The sequence below is a fragment of the Achroia grisella genome, unplaced genomic scaffold (genome assembly GCF_030625045.1).
Source record: "Achroia grisella isolate CSIRO2021 unplaced genomic scaffold, CSIRO_AGI_Agris_v1 utg109, whole genome shotgun sequence".
Taxonomy (NCBI): domain Eukaryota; kingdom Metazoa; phylum Arthropoda; class Insecta; order Lepidoptera; family Pyralidae; genus Achroia; species Achroia grisella.
In genome coordinates, this window is record NW_026712573.1 from 7,682,096 (window position 1) to 7,708,371 (window position 26,276).

Below are 26,276 nucleotides of genomic sequence, written 5' to 3' on the forward strand. Positions count from 1 at the left end.
CTCGAGTGTCTTATTAATAATAATAACCCAAGACAATTCACACAGCGCCATCTAGTTCCAATCATATTTCCGGGCATACATATTTGCACAAATCACAAATCTACCTTGGTAAAATTATTATTTGATTTGTTTTTTATTGAAATAGTAGTATAGTAGAAAATATTTTTATATTGAAAATAAAACTTACGTGGAGATTTTGATTGTATCCGCTAACTTTCAATGTCAATCCTTTGTCTACTATATACAGCGAATGTGACAAATCCGCCATACTCGCCGGATACACTTCTTCCTAAAAAAACGTAAAACGAATAAAGTGGTAATAAAATGTTTTGAAGACTGCCATTCCTTCCTTTGTGATCGTTTTTCGTCATAACTGCCCCAAATCGCTTTCTTTATACCTAAAGGTTATCTGGTGGGGAATGCCATACTGCATTAAGCTCGCCTTTGTACAAGTTATATTGTGCTTTAAAGAATAAATAAATAAATAATTCCAGATGAGACAGTTGGATATATATACATATATGAGGACTCATATCAATCATACAGCGTGATCTAATCCCAAGTTAAGCAGCTTGTGTTACGGATTCAAACACTGATACAAATTAAATACATTATTCCTGTAGACACATACATAATTTATATATATGTGTCTACTGTATGGGTGTTTTCTATTATTGTTTTCTACTATTATTTTATTGTCAGTAACAATCATACTTATGAATACAAATCTTTACACTATGCGAGGAATCGAACGCGCACAATCTAACCTGAAGTGGTAGCTAGCAAGCTAAACCACTAGACCACCGAGGTTGAACTGCCGACGTTATGGTGAAAGGGACTTTTGACATGGTCGCATTTAGCTGGTTATAATAGAAGACAATGCGTCAGACAGTAGACCTACCGCTTCTTCAAGGAATAATATGATTCGTTATTCGTATCTCCACCGAACAGTGTCATCACCATAATTTGATATATAAACTAATTGGGATGTCGGCCAGGTTTTAATTTATGACCTTTCAGAAGGAAACTACTACCTAGTAGTATACACTACTAGGTCATGTTACGTTAAGAAACGGAGAACTTTACAGAAGTAAAGTTTGACGTTAATCTTTGAATAAGAAAGTCACATGCATAATATATTATTAAAAATGACAAACATACCTTCAACCCTTGATGTAATACATCCGTCCATAGGTCTAGAAGGCAAGATCTGTAACAGATATACTGACATGCTTTTAATATTGCTAAATATAGTGTAATACAATTGCTACAATAACTTGACACAATATTTATTTGACACACTACTTTAAATAGTGACAAAAATTGTATAGCACTAACGCGGAAATGCACTTAGTAGACTGCAAAAACAGTTAATGATAACAATTATATTATGTAAAGTATATACAACCAATATACATTTAGAGCATACTATATTCCTTTTGTATATTTGTTACAATATTACTTGTTACTTTATAGACAAACTGTTTAATTTCGAGTTTTAACTATACCTAATTATTATAAAGTCGCCGCGTCTATCTATCACACAAAAACTACTGAACGGATTTTGATGAAACTTTAACGATAATATATCTTATGCATCTGGCACACACATAGGCTATATTTTTTATTGAAATTTAACATGGGTGAAATCGCAGTCACAGCTTCATATACAATATAATTTTCATTAATAATTTCGACAAAAAATAAGAGATTTCGCAGCGACCTCGTCACGACTAAACAGTGTTATTAAACAGTATAATGCGGTATACTCACTCCCTGGGCGATTTGAGGCTAAGCGGCGTGATAAAGTAGAAGTACAACAGCGCGGTCGGGAACCGGAACTTGAAATCGGGCTTGTACCACAGTTCCATATGACGGTTCTTGCGTAGTAAGTTTGGCTGATCCAATCTATGTAAAATTTAAGAATTTCATTGTCAATTTTTTTATCCTTTCAACTATTAGCTGTCAAAATGATATTAACGCTGCATTCGTGAAGCCAATTACAGGACTTCTCACAGAGAGACACAGCTATAGTGTCCGAGTCCAATAATTGGCTTCTTCTAATTTGCTTCTTATGTAATCGGCACGTCAAACAAGCTGGCGTTCACCTAATTTAACCGTCGTTTTTTCGCTACTATACCAAATGTCGTGTTGTGTCGTGTCGTGGAGTATTTTTTATGAGGAGCATCCCAATTAGTTTATATTTATAAATTACATGTATGTACAGGTATATCATTAACTTAAACACACTTTTGCGTTTATAGTATTGTACAATCAGTAGTTTAATGAATACACAATATTTCATATATTTTTGTTATTTATATAAATAGGTCCTTATTATTGCCAATATTAAACATTATTTTTTAAAGTAATTTCTTTAACTAAATTAACAATAAGAACAAATTGTAATAATGAAAATGTTAAAAAGTAGCGTGTTATTTCTAACTCTATGTACCTAAAAAACACTAATGGGAGAATCGATGCACTTGTTGAGTAGCGCAGACTGGTGTATTATTTTTTTTAATGACTGTATTACACTACTACAAATGCAAAACCGTCTATAAATTCATTTTCCTGTAAGTAGTGTATTACGAGTTATTTTTATATTCAATCTGGTGACGGCAGAAAAAAAAACTGCTGGCACCTAACTACATTGACATCGCTGTTACTCGAGTCAGCTCGTAATCACGGCTAGTGCAGCCAATCAAAATGTCGAGAGAGGTAAATACCTTTATTTGCCATAAAATTGTTCGTGTTAATAATATAAGTAGTGGACGAACCTGAAATTATTGATAGTGGCTATAAGTTCGCCATGTTCCAACACCTTAGTGTCGTGAGTGCTGACCGCGACCTTTTTATGTATATCTTTCACGGTGCTGTTGGTGAGGTCAATACCCAGCCTCTCTGCTTCATCGAGGTACGCTTGGTCCGGAGGTAGCAGGTCGAAGTTGGTGGTTATGTAGATATTCTTGTCGGGAAGGTGGAAATCGGGATATGGCTCCGCTTTCATCCAACGTTGTAGCCAGTTTTCAGGTATTTCTACAAGTAATATACTTCTGTAGTTATGGTCCCGTGATGGCGTAATCGAGTATAGTATAATAATTATTATACGTATAACTATATTACATGTTTTTATACAAAACAGATATAAATCAAATAAAACTAGTAAAGTGCAACTCTCTCTCGCACGCCGAGTATTTCTAATGTACGGTACCCAGACACCATAACACAACTTTATAAATATATAGGACTCCATATTTGTTATTATGGTATATTAAACTGCAATGCTGTGATAGTGTTTATGTTCAGTTTCAACCACAGAGAAAGATGAAATACATTAAATATTATATCATGGTTTACAAATCTTAGTCTGTTGTTGTTTATTTGTTTCATTCTGTTATCTTCTGTTACTGTTAGTTATACATTACCTTGTCGCTTGTATTCGGTACCGAACCACTGCTCCTTCGCATCGAAGTCGATAGGCTTAGAATGTCTATTCGACAGGACCATTATGTTCACCAATTCCGGGCGCATGCAATCCAATAAGTCAGTGATACCCTGTTTAAATAATATGTTTAAGTTTTTATTAAAAAAATCATTGTTGTCAATATTATTGTTGGTATTTAGATTTTTACAATTACCACTTACATTACATTGTATATATATATGCTTAGTGGTATATAATAAAAAAAATCTAATTGTGTGGGAGTTACTACCACATTTATTTTATATTATTTTAATCATATAAAATAAATGTGACCATCAAAACCAATCTCCATTAAATCTCCGTTAAATTTCATCCAACTGAAATAACATCATAAATTGTTCAATACTTAGATAAAATATGTATGTTATTTTCAGAATAAAGAGTCAGTCATCAGTACAGCGAATATGATTCTTATACAAAGAATCATATTCGCTAAACTGATTCAAAGAAGTAAGTTTAAGTTAGATTTTCCATATAACCCTTTTATTATCAAACAGTTAGTAACGGCAATTAAGCTCATTAAGTTTTAGATAAGTGTGTGTTGATTTATCTATTCGGTTTTTGTGTGCCTGCCTATCTACTAAGCGCCATGGCGTGGAAATACATAGATGACTGTTACCTTAGGGTCATATTTGTAATAGAGTCTATCACCGGTGATGTAATGCTCAGGCGGGTAGTAGCGCATATTCTCCACCAGTGACTCAACGTAGTCTGATGGCTGAGACTCCTCTTCGAAGCGGAAACTCGTTTCCTCTATTGTCTAAAAACATGGAGAATTGTTATTCAACATTATGTAAATAGTATAAAGCAGTTGCTATTGTGGTATGACTTACTTTTTCTAAAGCACGCAACTACTCTTAGTACAGTTTTTACAATGGTTTCGAGACTTTTTTCCAAATAGTTTATATACACGCATAATCGAGAATATAGGTATTAATACAAGAAAATCAATCCATTCAAGCGGATTGATGTATATAATACAACTAATTATATAATTCTTTGTTCTAAAGATACCACACAATTACCATTTTAATTTTAACTCTCTTAATATTAGACCAGCTTATACTTTACATACATATCCATACATATAAATAAAATTGGAGAGTCTGTAATATTAAAATAACCGATTTTTACTACACGCATATGAATATATATATATATACGGTACATATACTAAAATATCATTTTATACAATTTTAGTCTGTCTGTCCGTCTGTTTGTTCCGGCTAATTTCTGAAATGGCTGGACCGATTTTGACGGGACTTTTTTGGCAGGCAGCTGATGTAATAAGGAGTAACTTAGACTACTTTTATTTTGGAAAAAAAAGTTAAAAACCACGCGGACGGGTGTCGCGGGTACCGCTAGTATACAATAAATTGTATACTAGCTGTATATATATATTTTAATATATACTTCAAATAAAGTCGTCTCCGTGGATATTTCAGTCCCACCTATTTTAGCCGCGAAACAGCTGGCTTAGTAAGCTGTGTTTCAGTTTTAGGTCGAGGCAAAGCAATGAATTTCATTTACAATAACGGTAACTGCTTCGCAACACACGAATTTATTATACGAATTTATATTAAGAATAATTATAAGAATAAATAAAATATTTGTGTGTATATATGTATATAAATTGTATTATATATATATATATGTAAGTAGTATATGTAAACTATTATAATTTAGTATTAATATGCCTTTTTTATTTCTCTAGTCCATTCTTGCGCCATCTACCACTTTCTGCCTTCTCTCCTCTACACAAAGGTTGTCTGGAAGAGATTGATTAAGCGATAAGACCGCCTTTTGTACCTTATTACTTATTACTTGTTTTTTCTTTGTTTAATTGTTTGTCTTTTTGGTGCAATAAAGTGTTAATAAATAATAAATAAAACAAATCAATATCTTTTTGAAAGATGATCTTACTTTTATTTCTTCGTATATACGTTCTGATGGTCCCAACTTCTTTAGCAGACTTATGTATGAGAATATAGCTTCTAGAACCTGAAAAGATAAATTAACAACCAGTAGAACATATATTTAATTTTGATAAAGCAATTAATACACAATATAATCCATATATTAATTTATTATTGTCCTATAGTCGTATTTTTAATTAGACGAAGTCAACTGACGTTTACTGTGTTGTCAGTATTTGATGAAATAAAAATAGTGTTGTGACAAAGTGAATAATTGAAAAAACTCCTGAATTAATGGAATTGCCTCGAGTGTCTAGTGAATAGTTAGTGTGCCGAACTGCCGATATCGGGTACGGGGTTCGAATTTTAGCCGTGCTTTATACATACCAACGAGTTTACGACGACTATGTTCCTATAGTATCTACCTATACTGAATACCGAGTATTTTAAACATAAAGAAAAAATTGCGTGGAAACTTTTAAGACTGTTCTATTTACAATTCATCATGTAATTGAAACTATAGATGTATAAAATATAACAATATATAACATAATATAGTTAGGTAATAAAAATAAAAAACTTCGCTTATTACAAAAATTTGTTTTTATTCATCATCAGATAAAAAATCATTGTCGCTTTCAGTGACATTAATTATAAATCTGTCTAAAAATTGACAATAATTTATCTTTGAAACAGTGTTTCGGTCCACGTTTCTCCGGAGACTTTGTATTATTTTAATACATTGTAGACTGAGGTCACACCAATTCCCAAAATGTCAGCTGTTTTCGAAATACATTTGTTTTTTGGGAGCCTCAATAGGTAATAGTGAAGCAGCTTTCTCCTCAATAACGTATTTGTAGACGTTTTTTATTATAAGTTTTTCGGTAACGTCTTGGAGACAAGTTTTGGCTTGACGTGCTTGGTTGAGAATTCATATTGTTTGTATGAAACAACATAGTACATACATATATAATATATAGTAAATATACAATATACCCAACAATTACCACAAACACAACATGAGGAAAAACTTAACAAAACAGCGTGAGCGCAAAAAAAACATTGGTGCTCTCAGACCAGAGGGTAGAAGCCGAATTACGAACAAAATGGCGACCGACGCTCGAGGCGTTGATTTGTGTTGGCACTAGTAGCCGCGCGCTTTGTAATAAGCCATCAAAAAACTGATTGTAGTTACTAGTAACGTATATCAGAGCACTTTTATACAATTTTATTGTAAAATAGAAATAATATTCTTTTGTAGTTTGAAATGATTAACTATTCACACTCATTGTTCATTCATCTAACTGAGAACTGAACGCAACACTATTACTTTAAATATGGCAACATTATTTTACAAAGTGACATTACCTACTGTCAGCTAGCTTCGTCTAATTAAAAATACGACTATAATTGTGTAATGTCTGTAAAATTACCCTTTTTTTTAAAATACTGTGACTATTACACTTTTTCGATTAATATATAATAATAAATTTTAGTCCATTTTATATTTAAATAAGTAACATTAATAAAAGATACAAAGAATCAGAATATAAATTAAACGTACCACAAGATGTGCTGAGTGTTATATCAGTACTCATTTGACAATTTTTTTATACCAAACTAGCATATAATAATTTACTATAACAACTTACTATACGCCATTGCGTGGTAAGTGTTGGTTACCTGATCAAGATGGTCGAGTCCGTCCTGCGTGAGGACGACCTGCACAGGGAACAAGCTGTGCATGGTGGTATAGTCGTAGCCGTTCTCAGACGTGCCCGTGTAGATGTCCAGCGCCCACACCCTGTACACAACCACGAATTACAACTATCACTGTGTCATCATTGTAAATAACCAACAAATAAATAAATTATTATTATTAACCTTGGATTATTTACACAGTGGTTTCTAGTAATAAGTACATTAAATAAATAATATAAAATAACTGTAGACAATTAATACAGCGCCGTCTAGCCCCACTGTAAGCAGAGCTTGTGTGCAGGTACTAGACAACTGATATAAATACTTAATAATAATAATACGTTTTCCTTTGGTAAATACATACATAAAATACATAGAAATCACACAGACTGATACTAACAGTCTGACTCACGAATACGAATGTTTGCACCGTGCGAGGAATCGAACCCGCGACATCGGGAATAAAGAGATGTGCTAAACCGCTAGACCACCCAAGGCCGTTAATTAAACATTAACATTACTAGATACAAGTTGTCTTACTTCTTCCTCAGATACGAGAGTAAGCTGCCTTTTCCTTCGTGTCCGAGAAGATATGAGATGTACTGGTGTGGTTTAGATTCGTACTCTGATATTAAAGATCGCATACACCAAGTTAAATGAACCTGAAGAGATAAGATCATTATTGATTGATGTTGTTTAGCTAAAACTGCAGTTAAATTGAGTTCCTCCAAAGAGTTTTTATTAAAATTTGATGTTTTGTCAACATATTGTAGTAAATAATAATAGTTAGTGTAAAATAATAAGACATAGGAGTCTCTATTATTTTTTTATAGTGACTAATTTGAAACCAGTTTATGGTACGACTGGCCGTCCTTACTTGGTAAGGAACAATGCTATATATGTAATCTCTGGAATTATATGTGATCACTAACGTGCATATTTGTTTTATTACATTATCGAGAAAGGTCTAAATTTGGCAGTGGCTTACATATATATCGCGACATTCTGGCAATATTGTATTTGTTAATTATTTTTTTAATTAACATGAATGATGAAATTGACATGTTTGTTCTAATAACATTAATTTCATAACGCTTAAAAGTTACAGTTCAACTGTTTTATGTCTTAAATATCTAACATAAATTAATTTACCTCAGTGACGTCACTAATTGGACTGATATAGTACATGCTCTTGAACTCTGGCGTGATGTTATTCAACTTAAATGAGTATGAAGTAAAATCATCGGAGGGTAACTTATTGGTCGGGATCCTGCCGAATGTATTCACTACGTACTGCTCTAGCGCCGCGAGTTCCATACGGGCCTGATAAGGAAATAACATGCTTATTACTTTAACATAAGGTTTTCTTATTTATTCACTATACATCTCATCATAACAATATTAACATCAAATTAGTTTTCTTAAAAATTTTACAATGTTTTCAGAACATTGTATGTTTCTTTGGACACTAATTTCAGAAATAGCTTAATCTAATCTAATATTGCAGTAGAACATTATGAACATTTAATGTTTGTTTCATGCCCTCTGGTTCAAGTTCAAACAGGTAATATAATTGAAATAGTACGCGTTATTCTAATAGTACGCGTTAGACACAGCGTTTGAAGTCGTGGGCTCAGCTATTTCTATAAATAGTAGTTATGTAGTTTGAGTGTACATTTGTAGATCGTGATCAAATGGCAACAATATTTAAGAGTTAATTTATAATATTATAGGTTTCATATTGAAAACTTACATAACTTACCTGTACAGCTACCGTCATTCTGTGTGCACTGTAATGTCTCCTGCGGAACTCATGCGCAGCCTGGTATAGTTTCTCATCGTCGTTGATGTCATCTCGAAGACTGCGCAGATTGCCCCATGTGAATGTACGCATTGGGTGTCCTTCGGGGAACAGACCTGACAGCAACTGGTCTTTGCGATTCGAATCAGAGGGGGATGCAAGTGAAAATTCTGCAAATAAACAGTAGGCCATTTTAAACAGATTGTAAAACAATATATACAACAACAACAACAATATTAATGTAACAATATTATGTAATGTATTACTTCAATATTTTCTTAGAGAGGAATACGATGATCCCGGCAGTTTAGCGATTTATATATTTCTATGAAATTACAAAAAAATGTAAGTATGTCTATTATTACTAGCACATGTTCTGCTTAGTATGTAACCCAATAACATTTTGTGAATTGTCCAGTATTATGCAATATTTATTATTAACACATAATTACAATACACTTTCCAACCAAATTCAAATTAAATGTAATTATCTACTCCACTGTATTTGAAAATAAAGTTTCGTTGGTAAATTCTGAACCACTAATGGAGCATTCAGTCGTTTTTGTTTTGAAAACAAAAACGTTTTAATGCTGCGAACACACCATGTAAATGAAATAACAATAAATCATTCACTTACACTACCACTAATTGATTAGTACCTTTAATAATTAAAATAAATATTAATGAACCAAAGTTAATTTCTTTCATTTTAAACAAATTTTGGACTTTTCATGTTAAGTTTATCATGTGACCGCGTAGTTTCTGTGAAGGTTTCCAAATATTTTTGTTTTTACACTGTGTTACCTCATAATTCATTTAAATGTATTATTTAGATAACTTTTGGTTTGTTATATCCTTTTGCGACTAACCCCTATAGCGATTATAAAATATTCACCAGACTCGATGGCTTCCCGTTCACGCTGCATGGCCTCCTTCTTCATGAGAGGACTGACGAAAAACTGGCTGAACATGTCCATCGCTTGGGGCAAGTATTTCTCCTGTATCTCAAAATAGAATGTTGTCTCCTCGCAGCTAGTGTATGCGTTGTCAGAACCGCCTTTTTTCTAATGATAATAATAGACAATATTACAATTAAATTAAATAATATAACATCATCTTAGAAGACTGCTATTTCTTGGATCCTCTGTTTGTGTGCAATTTGAAGTTAACCAGTTGATTTAGTCAGCAATTAATGAAAGAAATAAATGTTAATTTATAATTGCTCCAAAAACAATTAATTTCTAGACCATCTAAACTTGACTGGTAGATTATGTCGCATAATTTTAAGACCGCCAAATTTACTATTATTGTTTTTTTTTTTATAACACAGGAGACAAACGAGCATGCGGCTCACCTGATGGTAAGTGATTACCGCCACCCATGAGCACCCGTAACATGATGGGAATTGCAAGTACGTTGTCGGCCTTTTAAAAAGGAATAAGCTCTTTTCTTGAAGGTTTCAATATCGTATCGGTTCGGAAATACCATTGCTGGAAGGTGATTCCACAATGTGGTTGTGCGAGGCAAAAAAATTCTAGAAAACCGCACTGTGGAAGACCGCCATTCATCCAGATGATCAGGATGGTATTTCAGTTTCTGGCGGGTGGTACGGTGGTGAAACTCAGCAGCTGGTATTAATCCGAACAATTCCTCAGAACAGTAGCTGGTATTGTGGTGCTCCCGCCCAGAGATGAGAACAGTATTCCATGTGCGGCCGGATCTGCGCCTTGTATAATTGCAAGCGATGGGCCGCCGTGAAATACCGTCTCACTCTACTGAGCACACCAAGCTTTTTTGAGGCTATTTAAGCCTTGTCGTCCAAATAACCGCAAAACTGAACGTCACTGGATATATCAACGCCTTGGACCTCGAGATTTGGCTTCACATCAAGAGGAGTGTCTTGAAACTGGACATACGATAAATGGATTCTTTTTAGCGGTAAACGCGCAAACTTGTGTCTTCTTGGGGTTGAATTGAACACAATTTTCCTGACCCCAAACCGAAACTTGATGGAGTGAAGTTTCGATTTCGGACACAAGTTTGTTCCGGTACTCTACAGCTTTTGCCTGCTTTTGCCTCACAGCAATGAATGTTGTTGATTTGTAACATGTTATTGATATGCAGAAGGAACAGAGTCGGAGACAGCACACAGCCTTGTGGAACACCAGCATTCACAGAGTGTGGGTCGGAGCAAGCACCATCGATAACGATCTTGATGCTCCGATCAGCGAGAAAGCTGGCGACCCATTTGCATAACTTCGCAGGCAACCCGAAGGATGGTAGCTTTGAAAGAAGAGCTTTGTGCCAAACCCGGTCAAAGGCCTTCGCATTATCCAGACTAACAGATAGGGCCTCCCCCTTACTCTCAATATCCTCTGCCCATCGATGTGTCAAATACACTAGAAGATCACCAGATGAGCGACCCTGGCGAAAGCCATACTGACGATCAGAAATCAACTGGTTCACTTCTAGGTATCGTAGGAGTTGACGATTGACAATCGACTACATAATCTTTGAGAATAAGGAGGTGATCGCTATGGGCCTATAGTTAGCTGGATCTGAACGATCTCCCTTCTTAGGGATCGAATGAACCAAAGCCGTCTTCCAAAGTTTCGGGACTACACCTGTAGAATAGCAGTACCAGAAGACGCATTAGTACCGGAGCCAACTCCGGTGCACACGTCCTGAGCACAATAGCAGGAATACCGTCAGGCCCACCCGACTTTTGGATATCAAGGGAGAAAAGAGACTTACGTACCAGCTTTTGGGTAAATTTTACCTCTGGCATAAAAGTCTCACATCGCGAGACGATCGGCTCCCTATCGTCCAGCGTCGATGCAAAAAGAGACCCAAGGAGATCGGCCTTCTCTTTAGCATGTTGGACCAACGAGTTATCCTCTCTGTGCAGTGGTGGAAAAGATGGCTGACAGAAATTTCCCTGAGCAGCTTTGGCAAGAGACCAAAAAGCCCGGGATCCAGATGGAAGACTGTTTAGTCTCTTACCAATTCTGCTGATGTGCCCCGACTTTGCTGTGGCTATAACTCTTTTGAAGGACCTGGAAGCGGATTTATACTTCCTTTTATGGGCACTGGTATCTGGATCACTCGACTTCACAGCTGCAATCCAGGTACGGATGCATTCCTGCCTATGGCGAGACGTAGATCTACAGGATCCGCCATACCAGGAATGAGATCTACCACCGACAGGTTCCTGGGAATTTGGAATAAACATCTCCATTCCCTGAAGTACTACATCGGTGAAAGATTCAGCTATTACATCGGGATCGTCCAGTGCAAAGCAAACTCGCTCCCATGGATAAGATGCAAAAAAAACCTCGCATCTCATCCCAATCTGCCGACTTAAAATGCCAAACACGACGAGTAGATCGCGGCAAAGAAGAACGCGTGAGAGGCACTTCGTCAGACAATGATCAGAAGATCCCAGTGGGGCTTCCACAGAGATCTGATATCCGTCCGGATGAGAAGTCAGCAGAAGGTCCAACAGTGAAGGTATATGGTCAACAACATCAGGAATTCGCGTAGGCCAGGATACCAGTTGCGTCGAACCATATGCCAAAGCAAAGCCATGAACAGATCTCCCCGCATAGTCGGTGAATGGCTCGGTACGTGAACCGAGCCATTCAGCGTGATGGGCGTTAAAGTCACCTAGAATCACGACCTCAGCGGAGGGAATCTGTTGGAGCAAAAAATCTGTAGCCATTTGGACGTGTTCAATGAGTCGGTCAGTTTCGGTGTTACCGCTATGGGACCTGTATAAGCATGCATAGATGCGGGGGTGGTCATCGCAATCTACACGCAACCATAAAATGGACAGGTCAGTACCTTCAAGTGTACCAAGACGGCGACAGCAAATATCCTCTCTGACATAAGCGCACACACCGGCCTGTGGAATAAAATGGTGTTCCAATTTATATCCAGGGTAGGTCAAGTACGAAATTTCGTCGGGACAGGATATTTGCGTCTCCGTAAGGAAGAGCAAAGCCGGCCTCGCCGTCTCTAGGTGGTGGTGGACGGCGTTGGGATTGGAATGAATTCCCCTGATGTTGCAAAAACTGACTCTGAGCAAGGGAAATGTCGATGGAGATTTGCTCACCCCAGAATACGCAGGGCAGCCTGAGTGTGATATCTCATCCCTGGGGTAAAAATCTCTTATATTCTGCTGCCATGGTATGTAAGAAAGGGGTGGGTAGAGGAAGGAAGTAGGAAAGGAATGGATAGGGGGAGGGGGAGGGGAATCCGGAACCTACAAAATTGTGTGCATTAAAGTTACATAAATAAAATAGAAGTAGTTATACTTTGATAAATGCGTCAAATTCATTCTCCTTAGGATATTTCTCGCTGCCCATGAACACCATATGTTCAACAAAGTGAGCAAGGCCTTGAATGTCGGAAGGATCGCTGAAGCTGCCCACGCCGACGGACAGCGCGCACGCAGCCTGAAACAAGAAAAAGCTAAAATTATGATTTGTCCTAATAAACTTTTAAATTACATGGTACGATGGCCTTAGTCTTTAGAAAGGCAACGCTTAAGGCTGTACTTCCCGCCTGCGGTATATTAACCAAAGTTCGTGGTGCTATTCATGTATACAGGCTTAATTTTGATATCTCTTTAAATCCACAGTACACAATCCCATATAACTAAGTCAATAGAAGAATATCATACTTAAAACCTTTATACAAACTGTGCGGTTAAGTAATCAACTTAAGATAAAAGTTTAATCAATTAATTTCAGATTTTCATGGTAAAAATTATTCTTGGTATAGTGGTCCAGTAAATCCAAGTATTCTATCTGGATTTATAATAATTTACCATATTGATACCATACCTTAAATTAGTTTTATAATCCTTTAGAACTAACCCTGTATGTAAGCTGTTGCCACCAACCATAAGATTACCAGCTTGTTTGCCATTTCGGTTACATTATATACAGGTACATTAAAACAACGAGGAAGACTTGTATTTTTGTGGTATAGTGGCATCTACCGAAGAAACTCCGCATCCACTATTATACCTTAACACACCAGGCCTCAGTGGTCCAGAGGTTTAACATGTCGCCATATATTTGATGGTGCGGATTCGAGTCCTCGCTTAATGCAAAATTTTGTATTCATTAATGTGATTGTTTGTATTGGTCTGAGTGTATTCTATGTACACATGATGTACATAGAACTACTATACTATGTATTTAGTTTCTCTCAGATGTTTAGTGTGCATAACACAAGCTTTGCGTAACTTGTGACTAAAGGGCGTTGTGTTGTCCAGTTTTATTATTATCTTGATAATATTATGAACGCAAAAGTTTGTGAGTATGGATGGATGTTTGTTATTCTTTCAAGTAAAAACTACTGTGATTAAACATTTCAGTAATATAGCTTATGCATCGGAATAAGACAGGCTACTATTTTAAAATATGTACATTGGGCGAAATTTAATGATAAATACCATGTAGACGAAGTTACGCGGGTCAGCTAGTTATTAATATTTGGACGGCATGCCTGATGATATTTGGCAACACCACTTCCACTTGTCATTCGGTAGGCCAGTTTGTCTATCATTTCAATAAATCTGAACTCAGATATGTTCGAAGAGTAGAATGATAAGATATCTTTTAATTAATGATTATCATTAATTAAAAGATATCATGATGTGGTGCACCAGTGGAGGATAACAAAATAAGAATGAGATCAGGTTAGTTACCCATCGCGGTGAATCCACCAAGAATTTATCACGATCACGTCATTAGTCCACATTACTAACAAAATCCTCCCCCCAACCCTTCCAAAGGTTAGATGTTATGTTTTAATTCGAGTTTCCCTATTTTTCCGTTACTACATGATGGATCATGAAATACGACATTCCATTATGAATAAGTAATTTGTTACCTAAGAAATAGGAAATTACGTATACAGTGTAAATTATTTACTAGTTAATATTTTCAATAATATTCTTTTAAGTATATTGAAAGTATTAACAAGTAAAAACTAATTGTGCTCTCGACCTAGTATAATTTTTTGTTTTGTTTGAACAAAACAAACTGAAAATTTTAATAACAATAAGTGAAAACCGCACCCAAATGGGTAAAGCAGTTTCCGAAATGAGCATGCAAGTTACAAACGCACAGAAAAATAATTAAATTCTAAAAATCATTTTTATGTGTTCTATGGCTTTGATAAAGTCTTTAAATACCAAGTTTTTTTCATAAATCTAACATCTACAGAAAATTATCTGTTACTAATAAATCAATAACAACGATACCAGGCATTCCGACTTGCCAATTGGGTTCGGACACCTAATTTTTTATTTAAGTAAATATTTTAATTACTCTAAGTAAATCCGTAAGTAACACCATCGTTATCATGTTTATTGCAAATTAAATGTAGAACGAATAGTCGTAAATTTATATAAAGCTGAAGAGATTAATTGAACGCGAGAATCTCAGCGACTGAAAAATGTTGTAGTGTTGACCTATCCAACACTATCTTATCAAGAAAGGCAACTAGGAGTAACAGAAGTGAAGCATTAATGAAAAATATTGGAAAAAGTAGCAAAATGTGGCGCAGTCAGTCAGGGTCAGTTAATATGAGATAATACTTCTTTTTGAACAGCTCATAACTAAACTATACGATTGTGTCCGAGAAGATCAAACGAAATACAGCTACCGGTGATATGGAACTGGTTTTCTATTTATAGTCGGTTAATCTGCACATAAAATTAGCATAACTGCGAAAACGATTTCAATAATATCTTATGTAAGACTAATATATGAATACATAATGCACTTTTATGAGTGGTTTTATACGACATATTTGTAAATGTTATATACACATAACGTGTCAATTAAATTTACTTTTAAAAAATTAAACACATAGTAAGTTTTTTTTTAACTATTGACAAAATTGATAACCATTATGTATCTAAATAGAACACCCCTTTTCCATTTTTTACGAACTACTGTTTATAAGTACTATTTTTGAATCCAGTAGGAAAGAATTTCAATAAAATACTATGCGTGCATTGCTAGCATATTTCTGAATCTGCATTTTTGAATTCTATGTCTAATTCACTGATAATGTTATAATTACTGGCTAAAACTTCATTATATAAATTTTGCACTGCGTATTATTAAAATTGTTTGCATTTAGTATTTTAAATAAGAGAATATAAATATTATTTTTCTAATACTCGTACTTAGCGGAAGGTTTTCAAATGTAAATTAATATTAAATTTTCTATATTGGTTATGCCACAACTATAAACCGGGTCATACCGTGTCGAGTGAAAGCTCGCTTGTTAACAACTTGCATCGTTTTCTAGATATTTTCCCGCATGCATTCTTGACAATTCTAAGTATATTTCGTCGGTAGCGACTACCCTGTCGAAGGTGTTTATGTATTACTTATATTTAGATATTACCAAACTAACTAGTCTTCTAGTCTAACTAGTCTTCTAGTAGTAACTGATCTAGTCTTCATGAGTATGATTGTTTATATGGGTCTAGATGTTTTCAATGTATAATATGTAGGTATATATTTAAAAAAAAAAATCTACGTATTTGTATCAATTATCTACTATCCATAACTCAAGCTTTAGCTAGCTTAATTTCTACGGTAAACTCTTATAGGTCTTGATGACAATGCCCTGAAATAAAAACACACATACACTAAAATAATTCCACGTATTGAAACGTAATATAATATCTAACCATCTACTAAAACATCCGAACATAATTTTATTTATTTATATTAAGCCATTGTCAATTTTTCTAGAATGAATCAATTAGTCATAGATTTTAATACTTATGCTATAATAATGAAGGAAACTTTCGAGAACTGCATTACATTACATAATACACGCTAAGCAAGTTCATAACACTTGTTTATTTTAGAAGTATCTACATATAATCGTTGTTTTTGCGCATCAGTATTGTTAAGCCCAACACATGGTTCGTGGCAAATTGGCCAGGAATTTACCACGTTGGATTTCAAGTAAGACTGCGTGGAGACCGACCTAACTATTCCTTCCCTTCTTAGGTTCTATCGGCATTAACTTATGTAGAATGTGATTTTTTTTTCCAAATTTATATATTTACAGTAACGTAATTTGGTACATCGTTGTATATGCAACAATGAATTCAATTTTAGTCAAATATTATAAAGAGTAGAATTTATAACTATTAGACAATTTATAGGTGCTTGTAAAACCACTATAAAAACTAAAAACATAATAAAACTATGTATTGTACGTCTATATCTCTTTGATTACTGCATATAATAACTCTTAGGAAATATTATTTGCAATGAATTCCGTTTCCATTATGGGTTATGAAATTATAGTGGCGGTAGTGCGTGATTGCATTTCGCTACTTAGGTAGTTGATTTCAAGTAAACATTCTTAAACGGAACAGCCAACCGTGACATAATGAATGTATATTAGGTGTCTTAAACTATTCACTATGACTACACACTATTATAGAGGATTTCCGGAGAAATTAGCATAAGATTAAAAATCTTAATTTTTTTTTTAAAAAAGACACTAATAGACATGTTTTTTATTACATAAAAATTTTTGAGAGCCAACAATTTTAATTTACCTTCCAGACGAGAAAAAGAAAAGCTTTACAAGGAATTTTTTTGTGTAAAATATTTTTTATGAATTTCAACATAGCAAGGAAAAGTTTTCGTATGCTATGTATAAAATTAAGAATAAAGAAAGTAATTAAACAAGATTTATATATGTACTTGTAATTTCCAATCAACGAATAATGTTATATATAGTGTTTTTATCACCCTTGTAAGTAAAACGTACCAACTGATGTTTTTTAGAAATCATCTAATATTTTCATCGTCTAATTAGATTCAAATTGCATGCATACGCAATGTTTTAAGCCTTATAATATAAATGTATTTAGGATATTTAATAAAAAAGTTATTATTCTTTGTTTTATAAAGTGATCCGTTTTGCCTTATTATTTTAATACTGTACTGGCTCTTTCCTTCTACTTTGTATGCTTTTGCGCGATTTTCTTATATAATTCATGATGCTTGCCACATTCTAGAAAAAGAATCTTTGTATGTTTCCATACACATTGTAAATAATACCTTTTTATAAGTACAAAGTTTAACTAAGTCACGGTCCATTTCGAAATTTTATAACAATATTAAAATAATACAAAAAAAATACAATTGCATTGATTATTAAGCCCACAATAGAGACCATATTGTCCATTTTTTAACATTCGTCAAGCGGTAATAGCCGAAATTGAAGGTCTGAGGTCAGGGCCGGAATGGATAGTTACATGGTATCTCAACCACAATAGCTATTTGAAAACAGATGAATTTAAAACGTCATTTATTTACTATAAATAGAATTGGCGAAGTCAGAGTCGGACTCGCATATGGTATCGATTTTTTTTTTATTAATATACTATATAAATAAAATAAAATCAAGTTAGGTGTCGTGAATATTGGATTGTTAGATGCCTCTACGATCCGAATAGCTACTTAACTGTTAAAACATACATATTCTTCATTGCACCAATAATACTTTGATACTATAATTTAGAGACAATGTGAGCTATAAATATTATATTATGACTAAAATGTATTTGCTATTCATATTAAAATTAAATGGATATCTTATTATGGATATGTATCCATAATATAATAATAGTATGAGCATAATAATGTTATTATGCTCATACTATTATTTAGAATTATTATAATATATATTATCTTACCAATTTTTCTTCATTAAATTCATTTCTTCGGGTGCTACCATGGTGATCACTGGCTGCTGATTGTACAGATCCACTCCCATCACTCTCTGGCCCACTTGACTCATCAGAGCCACTACTCTCTTCTTCACTGGAACTGTTCTCCTCATTCACAGCAGGATGGCTTGGGTCTGATATTAATAGAGCTGTCAGACCATTCTCCAGTCTTATTGTTCTAAAAATGAAAGAAGAACTTTAATTTACAAAATATATTATATGAATATTAATTAAATAATAGGATAGAACATAGACAGTACTGACTTTATATAATCCTAAATAACAGACAATACATAAAAATCATAGGACTCCAACATTTGTTTAAAATTATATATTAATTAAAGAACTGTCTATTGGAAGTGTGTTAAAGTCAAATACTATATAAACATTATCCAAAGGGCACAATATATTATTGGATACTCCATTCTCAGTTCACACACTCAAAAGATCTGCTTATATAATTCAAGTACTGATTGTAGATAGGAGAGGAATAAAAATATCAATTGATTTATATTTTGTTGTCCATCTTAAAGTAGATATATACAATAAATATGTAACAAAAAATATGAAACTAAGTAACCTTGCCCATGGTTTTTTGTTAATTTCAAATAATAGATAATATTTGTATGCAACATTTTTTGTGACATGATATCATGGTAATTACATATCTACCTCCTGAATGAAATTATAGTTACAATAGATTTTAAAGGAGATTAATAATTTGGAATAACACAATGCTTTCTGTACATCTATCTTTTGTTAACAGACTCATAATTATAATCTGTATCTAAGAGGGAAGAGGTTTGTTAGTAATGGGTATTAGAGCTTACATTGCAGTATTTAATTTAGTTATTTCATATTCACTTCATACTTCGCCCGCTAGATTTTATTATTATTTTTGTCACAGTGGTGGCAACCATCATGGTTAATTCCTGGTTATGTCGGCATGATCTAGATTATAGATATTGTCTGTTACTAAATAAGTTCAGGGTGCTAACTGGAACCCAAAAAGAATTTCCTCCAACAATATATATGAAGTGTATAGGGTGGATGTCAATGGCAGACCTTTAATTTTCTTAGAAGTAATATCCTGGATATTATGTGTATATACATTTTTTTTATTTACTTATATATCTGCAAACAGCTACTATAGTTACATATAGATTTATTTATACTATGGATGTAGTCATGGGCCACATCAAGCAAAGTGTAGTCCTTAATATTTAATTCAAAAGGCTAGTGAAGTGAGGCGAAGGGAGTCCTTTTGAATTTGTATTAGTCACGGAATTATTCTCTGTATCCATTTATAAATTAAATTTACCCAAGCATATTTTAAATATACATACATAAATTTAGATTAATAAACTGCATAATATAATCTCACCCCATGTACTTAAAATAAAAGGCATGACTTAGTCCAAATAATTATACAGTAATATTATTGGATATATTTTTACTCTAAAAATATTATACTAATAATAGTATTAAAAGAAAGGCTTAATATATTATTTTGCAAAATGTGATCTGTGATACCATACCATACATGCAGCAAACGAAGTACAAGTTCTAATTTATAATAAAATCTGGATTATAAATAATATGTATTATTTTAAACATACAAATGTGAGAAGAAAAAAGGTGAATACATAATACTAACTTATAATTTTTCTTATCCGATTCTGATTTGATGGGTCCAGGTAGAACCTCAACTTTCTCTTTCCTGCTGGGCATTAACACTGACTGTTTTGATCTACTACTTAAATTCTTTACTTCAGGTTTGAATTTAGGTGCCCTATGAAAACCACTTCTTTTAGACATTTTAACAAAAAATATAATATGGTTAGCTAGTAGAGAGACTGAAGTTTTTTGAATAAACACAGACAAAAATTTTGACATTTATTGACATTTGGCAGAAGAGTTGCCAGATACACGCCAGCACAATTCGCTAAGTACCAAAGTAGCCCAAATTGCCGGACCAGACGGTTCAAATCTGTAAATTGTACAATAGGCATATGTCTCTCCCCGCAATAATACAATATAAATATTAGTTAAATCAAAATAGTCAATTATGAAAATCTAGTTTACATGTACTATCATTCACCCAAAACTATGAATGAAAGAAATAAATTCCAAAGAACTCTAAAAAGTCCATCTCTGCTATAAAGTTAATAAAGTCTAGTAATAAGTGTAGTAAATAGCACACATTTTTTTACAATTATGTTAATCGTGTCTATAGACTATAGTAGAACCCTATCCCTCAAATATATATATGTTTTTAATAGGAGGCTCTTTGATAATACGTAAACATAATTTTAGCACTATTTATAAATAATTCACCACATTTTCTTTTTAGTCGAGAATTCATCATTATTACGGACTAACTTTGGTCACATCGATATAAATGATGATTTTCATTAATAGAAATAGAAATAATCTTTATTCAATTAAACTTAATATAAGCACTTTTGAATAGTCAAGTTTTTTTATTCTACCGCTCATTCGGAATGCAGACTCATCACAAGAAGAATAAACAAGAAACTTGTGTGTTGCTCTTTAAAATAAATATTGATTTACTTATATTTAATTAACAACAAGGATTAGGCTTGCGACAATCAACATAGAAACCGCTACGCACTTAATCTCTGTTCAATTAGATAACATTGTCAGCGCTTTGAATTTTAAGTTAGATATTTTCTACAAAAACATTATTATCATTTATAAATTCTTCAATTTTATAATAAGCTTTTTTACAAAGAAACTCAATTTGCCAGAAAAATGTGTTTAAAATATATAACACATTTTTCTGGCAAATTGAGTACAGACTCTGGGAGTTTGTTGTAAAACATTACGCATTCCCCAACACGTTCAAAATTTAATTTTAATTAATTATTATTTAAGGTGTAAGCTTACATAATGATTTATTTATAACTTTAAATGTTCATATTATTTGTTAAAAATGCATTCGAAGGACTTGTATCCATGGTCATGAATAAATTAAAAAAAACCTTGCTTTTTTTTTTGTTGACAGTTATTTTTTTGACAAATTTTCAAAACTTTTGATATCGTTTAATTTATTTCATTAGCTAATGTATATTATATGTAAATTTAAATGAATTGTGTTATTTTGTAATACTTTGAGTACAATGGATAAATCTTACTCAGAAAATGATGTTTCTTTATCGCCTTCACAAATTTTGGAACGCCTGCGAGTTCTAAGGCAATTGCAGTTGTTGCAAAGAGAAAAGTTAGAAAAACAACAATCAGAATATCAAGACACAAATGAAAATTCTTCAAGCATCACAGAAATGGTTAGTCATTTCAGCAATAGTACTAGTTACAATACATTTCACGGATTATTGCAATTATCGCATGATGTTTCGCACGACGCTGGCCCGCGTAATGATTTGACACCCAATGTAAAAGAATGTGATCTCTTAGAAGGAGTTTCGATATTAAATTTATCACGAGAATCTGAATTTATAGTTAGCTCACCAAATTCTATAATAAGTAAACGAAGTTCCATGAAAGAAAATGAGACGATTACAACTGATAGCTTAAAAACTATAGAATCATCTAAAAAACAAATATCACTGGATGAAATGCCTGTACTAGCCCCTAAGAAGGGGTTTGAACAATTGGTTTTGGAAAAATTGCAAAAGGAAAATACAATACCTAAAGTAAAGAATACAGTAAGGGATAAGTTATTAACAGTACAGCCAAAGCCATTTCTTAAAAGAGGTGAAGGCATGGCGAGATTTGGCTTAGATAGGACGGATTTAAAAATACAAAATACCAAATCATTACCCTGGCGGCAGAAAAAATTAACTAAGGATGTAAATATGAAAAAATCTGTTATGAACAGTCTTCATGAAACATCAAGAAACAGTAAAAAAGAATTGCCAGTACAAATTGTAGTTAGTGAATTAGACTCTATTTCACTTAACTTTAATAAAAAGCAGGAAGTACTAAATGTGCAAATTGATCCAGGAAAGATAACACCTACTTGTGTCAAACCTAATGAGGTAAATAATAAGCAAATATTAGAAACATTTTCAGTGTTATCACATCATAATAATAGTAATAAGAACCCTAAAATAATAGTAGAACAAATTAATAGACAAAAATTTGTTAAATGTAATGATAATTCACTACACCTTAAAAGCAAACATCCATTACAAACTAATAAAGTACAAACATGGGGTTCTGTGTTTTCTAAAGAACAAAATGATTTTCTTATGCAGTTAAAAAAAAGTAATTACTATAAAAACTTTTCTTCACCTGCTAAAAGTACTGTTTCTGATATTAGCTGTGAAGAAAGTGAATTAAAACAAGAAAAAGAGAAAGCTGAACAAAATCTGTTTGAATTACTGGAAAATAAGGTATCTCATGAAAGTTTTAATTTAGAAAATTCTTTTTTCAATAGATTTCTAAGGAAACACAATCTTGAATGTTCTGGAGAGAGCACACCATTAATTATGCAAAAATGTCTAGTAAATAATCCGGACTTATTGCATATTTCATCACATCTAAGTTGTGAAAGGAATATTGGTCAAAACAGTGAAACATGTAACAGTGAATATACTGAATGCACTAGTGACGCCTGTTCCTCAGTCTCTAGCTGCTGTTCATGCAGGACTATTGAACCATTAAATGAGGATTCTGTAATTAATAAAGAAAAAAATAAAAGTGAAATAAACACTGTAAACACAAAGAAGGTTGAAAAAGTAATTAAAGAAAGACATCAAGATGACACTGACATAATGAAAGCTAATATGGTAGAAATGAATGCAAAATTAATTGCCACCAGTGATCTTTTGAAGGATAGACTACATGAACTTGAAGATGAAATAGAAACATTTAGAAAAGAAAATGCAAATTTATCAAAAATGCGAGAAGAAATTGATACAGAAAAGCAAAAATTTTATGAAGAAAAAATATCATTTGAACAAAAATTCAATGAAGAAAAGATCTTGTCCGAGTATTATATAGCGGAAGAAAAAGAAAAACTCAACAAACAAAAGCTAATGTATGAGAGGTATGTTAGGGAAATAAGAGGAAAACTAAATAAGAAAGAAAAAGATGAAGTACAAAATCTAAGGAAAGAGATACATGATCTCAAAGAAGAGATTAGAATAAAAGATGCAAAGTCTACTTCAACTATAGCAAGGCTTCGGAATCAAATTAAAATTGTAGATAAAGAAAATAAAGAATTACTGGCTCAAGTAGAGAAATTGAAAAAGGAAAATAAACGCATACAACACAGTAATGAAGTAACTAGAAGATTAACAAATATTAAATATCTTGAGCAAATCAATAAGAAGCTTTCGCATATGACCTCAAAAACAACCCAATCTGAAGTAGAAGTGGATAAGAGCATGAAATATAAATCTTTTGAAATAGAAAGACAAAGTAGAAGTAGAAGAATTCAACCCTCTACAAACATAAATGTTAGACCTAGAGCAAAAAGTGTACCTAATCTAAATGTTACATCTAGATATGCTAAATATTTCAGTCAAAGAGATGCCATCAGTCAAATGGATAAAAAACACATCTTAAATGTGGAACATATTGAGTACAGCTCAGATAATGAAGATGTAGAGTATACCCATAATGAGCCAGTTTCTTTAGATGAATCAGGTTCTATTACAGATAAACAACTTGATGACAGTGGGGATGAAAATAATTTAGAAAAAATATATTTGGAAACATTTCGAACTATATCACCTAAAAGCAACAGATCTAGTTTGGATAATCCTAGAAGTGACAGTGATAATAGGGAACAAAACTCTAATTTTTCAAATAGAAAATTATGTAAGTCTCCTATTATGAATACTAGTATATTGAATTGGCAGAAGAATTCAATACCACCTAATAAAATGTCCCATGATAATATCCAAAACAGATCAAAATCACCACCTTCCTGTTTTAGTAATTCTTCATCACATAGTTTAAAATCTGCAACAGTTATCACTACAAATCACAATCAAAAAGAAATAACACTAAGCCCTGAATCATCTAGAAGTAAAAAAAGCGTAACAAAAACAAAGTTGACCCCAACCGAAATAAAAAAACCAGATGGATCTAGAGAACTTCGTTTTCCAAATGGGAACATTAAATATATATCACATGATGGATGTTATAGCAAGTTTGTTTATTACAATGGTGACATAAAAGAAAATTTCTATAAAGAGGGTAGGATTAAGTATTTCTATGCTGAAACAAAAACATTTCATACAACACATAGTGATGGATTAGAAGTACTAGAATTTTCAGAGTAAGTGGATTAATATTTTATTTATTGGATATAATTATAAAAATCAAATTTAGTTATTATAAATGAGACATTAAATATCTCTAAAAAATAGCCTATTAGACAAACTACATCTGCTTTGTTATATAAAATAGAAGAGTAAGTATGTGTTATCCTCATTATATATTTTATCTTCATTATAAATTTCATTAAGATTGGTATAGCCTAGCCCAGTGATTCCCAAAGTGGTCTATATCAACCCCCAGGGGTCTATGATGAACTGCAAGGAATCTACGACAGTGGTCATCTTGTTATTTTTACTTTGTTTTTACACTGAACTATACTAGTTAGAAATTTACAGAAAAATCAATACCATGTAAGAATGGGGGGTCTACCCAAATCCGAGAAATATGGCAAGGGGTCTACGTCACAAGTAAACAAAGTCTTTATAATATTAGTATGGCTTGACATTTTACAATAATTTTATTCGAAAGCTACTATATATATTTTCTGTATATATTTATTTAAATATAAAAAATGAAATTGTTTTTAGTGGTCAAGTAGAAAAGCGATATAAAGATGGATCGTCGGAGATACGTTTGCCAAATGGCAGCATACGGTATTTTGATCCTAAGAATGAGCATGTCAGAGAAGAATGGAGGTTTCCGGATGGTGCGGCGCTGACCGTGGCCGCTAATGGAGAGCAACGCATTGTATTCGGCAATGGTCAGATCGAGGTACACACTAATGATCATAAGGTAAATAAATTGTCTTTTCTTGTAGTTTTTGTATAAGGAGAAACCAAATAATTAGGTCTATGACACAATATTATAGGTATAATACAAATAAAGTAAGAACTTATTAAATGTTAAAATGTTAAAAAGTAACTATCTCAACCATCATTGTTAGCATTACTGACTGGAAAAATGTTTTGTTATCTCTTTCAGACCTAAGATTCATTTTCTTTTCATTACAGCGTCGTGAGTTCCCAGATGGCACAGTGAAACTTGTATACAATGATGGTACCTCAGAAACACGATATGCATCAGGGCGTATAAGAATTAAAGACAAACATGGGAACCTCATAATGGATTCAGCGCCTGGATGAAAATATTAGTATTGTACATTAGTTAAATAATTAGTGAAATTCATTATGTGATGTAATGTGCCTTACTCACTGTTACGAACTGCATATATAAATAATATTTATGTATAAATTAGTATGATTGTTGTATTTTTGATTATTTTTGCAGTATTTTAATAATTTATACAGTGAATTTTCACTAAGTTTTAATGTTAAAATTAAATTTGATAAGGACAGTTATAATTAA

The 26,276-nt window shown here is 33.0% G+C and overlaps 2 protein-coding genes across 2 annotated transcripts in view; one reads left to right on the top strand and one right to left on the bottom strand.

The window, feature by feature from the left end:
• LOC131847421 (nardilysin-like) overlaps positions 1 to 20,591 on the bottom strand; it is a 29,642-nt gene extending 9,051 nt beyond the window's left edge. Inside the window, exons 1-15 of the mRNA XM_059197005.1 lie at positions 20,353 to 20,591; positions 18,663 to 18,873; positions 13,222 to 13,362; positions 9,801 to 9,969; positions 8,867 to 9,075; positions 8,257 to 8,427; positions 7,645 to 7,766; positions 7,087 to 7,207; positions 5,411 to 5,488; positions 4,107 to 4,247; positions 3,429 to 3,558; positions 2,781 to 3,039; positions 1,774 to 1,908; positions 1,162 to 1,210; positions 188 to 289 (exon numbers count right to left, since the gene is read on the bottom strand). Of these exons, the coding sequence (XP_059052988.1) occupies positions 188 to 289; positions 1,162 to 1,210; positions 1,774 to 1,908; positions 2,781 to 3,039; positions 3,429 to 3,558; positions 4,107 to 4,247; positions 5,411 to 5,488; positions 7,087 to 7,207; positions 7,645 to 7,766; positions 8,257 to 8,427; positions 8,867 to 9,075; positions 9,801 to 9,969; positions 13,222 to 13,362; positions 18,663 to 18,873; positions 20,353 to 20,591 (2,277 nt within the window). The remainder of the gene's footprint in view (positions 1 to 187; positions 290 to 1,161; positions 1,211 to 1,773; positions 1,909 to 2,780; positions 3,040 to 3,428; positions 3,559 to 4,106; positions 4,248 to 5,410; positions 5,489 to 7,086; positions 7,208 to 7,644; positions 7,767 to 8,256; positions 8,428 to 8,866; positions 9,076 to 9,800; positions 9,970 to 13,221; positions 13,363 to 18,662; positions 18,874 to 20,352) is intronic.
• Positions 20,592 to 21,741: 1,150 nt separating this feature from the next.
• LOC131847566 (centromere protein J) lies at positions 21,742 to 26,266 on the top strand. The gene is made up of 4 exons (XM_059197158.1): positions 21,742 to 22,506; positions 22,582 to 24,969; positions 25,499 to 25,703; positions 25,922 to 26,266. The coding sequence occupies exons 1-4, from the start codon at positions 21,839 to 21,841 to the stop codon at positions 26,051 to 26,053; spliced, it is 3,393 nt and encodes a 1,130-aa protein (XP_059053141.1). The 5' UTR covers positions 21,742 to 21,838; the 3' UTR covers positions 26,054 to 26,266.
• The last annotated feature ends 10 nt before the right edge of the window (positions 26,267 to 26,276 follow it).

What these genes read in the sequence shown, in the direction of transcription:
- LOC131847566 (XM_059197158.1), top strand. Translation starts at nt 21,839, where the DNA reads ATGGATAAATCTTACTCAGAAAATGATGTTTCTTTATCGCCTTCACAA. An exon ending in ACCAAATCATTACCCTGGCG is followed by an intron (nt 22,507 to 22,581) that starts GCAGAAAAAATT and finishes ATCAAGAAACAG; the next exon opens with TAAAAAAGAATTGCCAGTAC. An exon ending in TACACACTAATGATCATAAG is followed by an intron (nt 25,704 to 25,921) that starts GTAAATAAATTG and finishes TTTTCATTACAG; the next exon opens with CGTCGTGAGTTCCCAGATGG.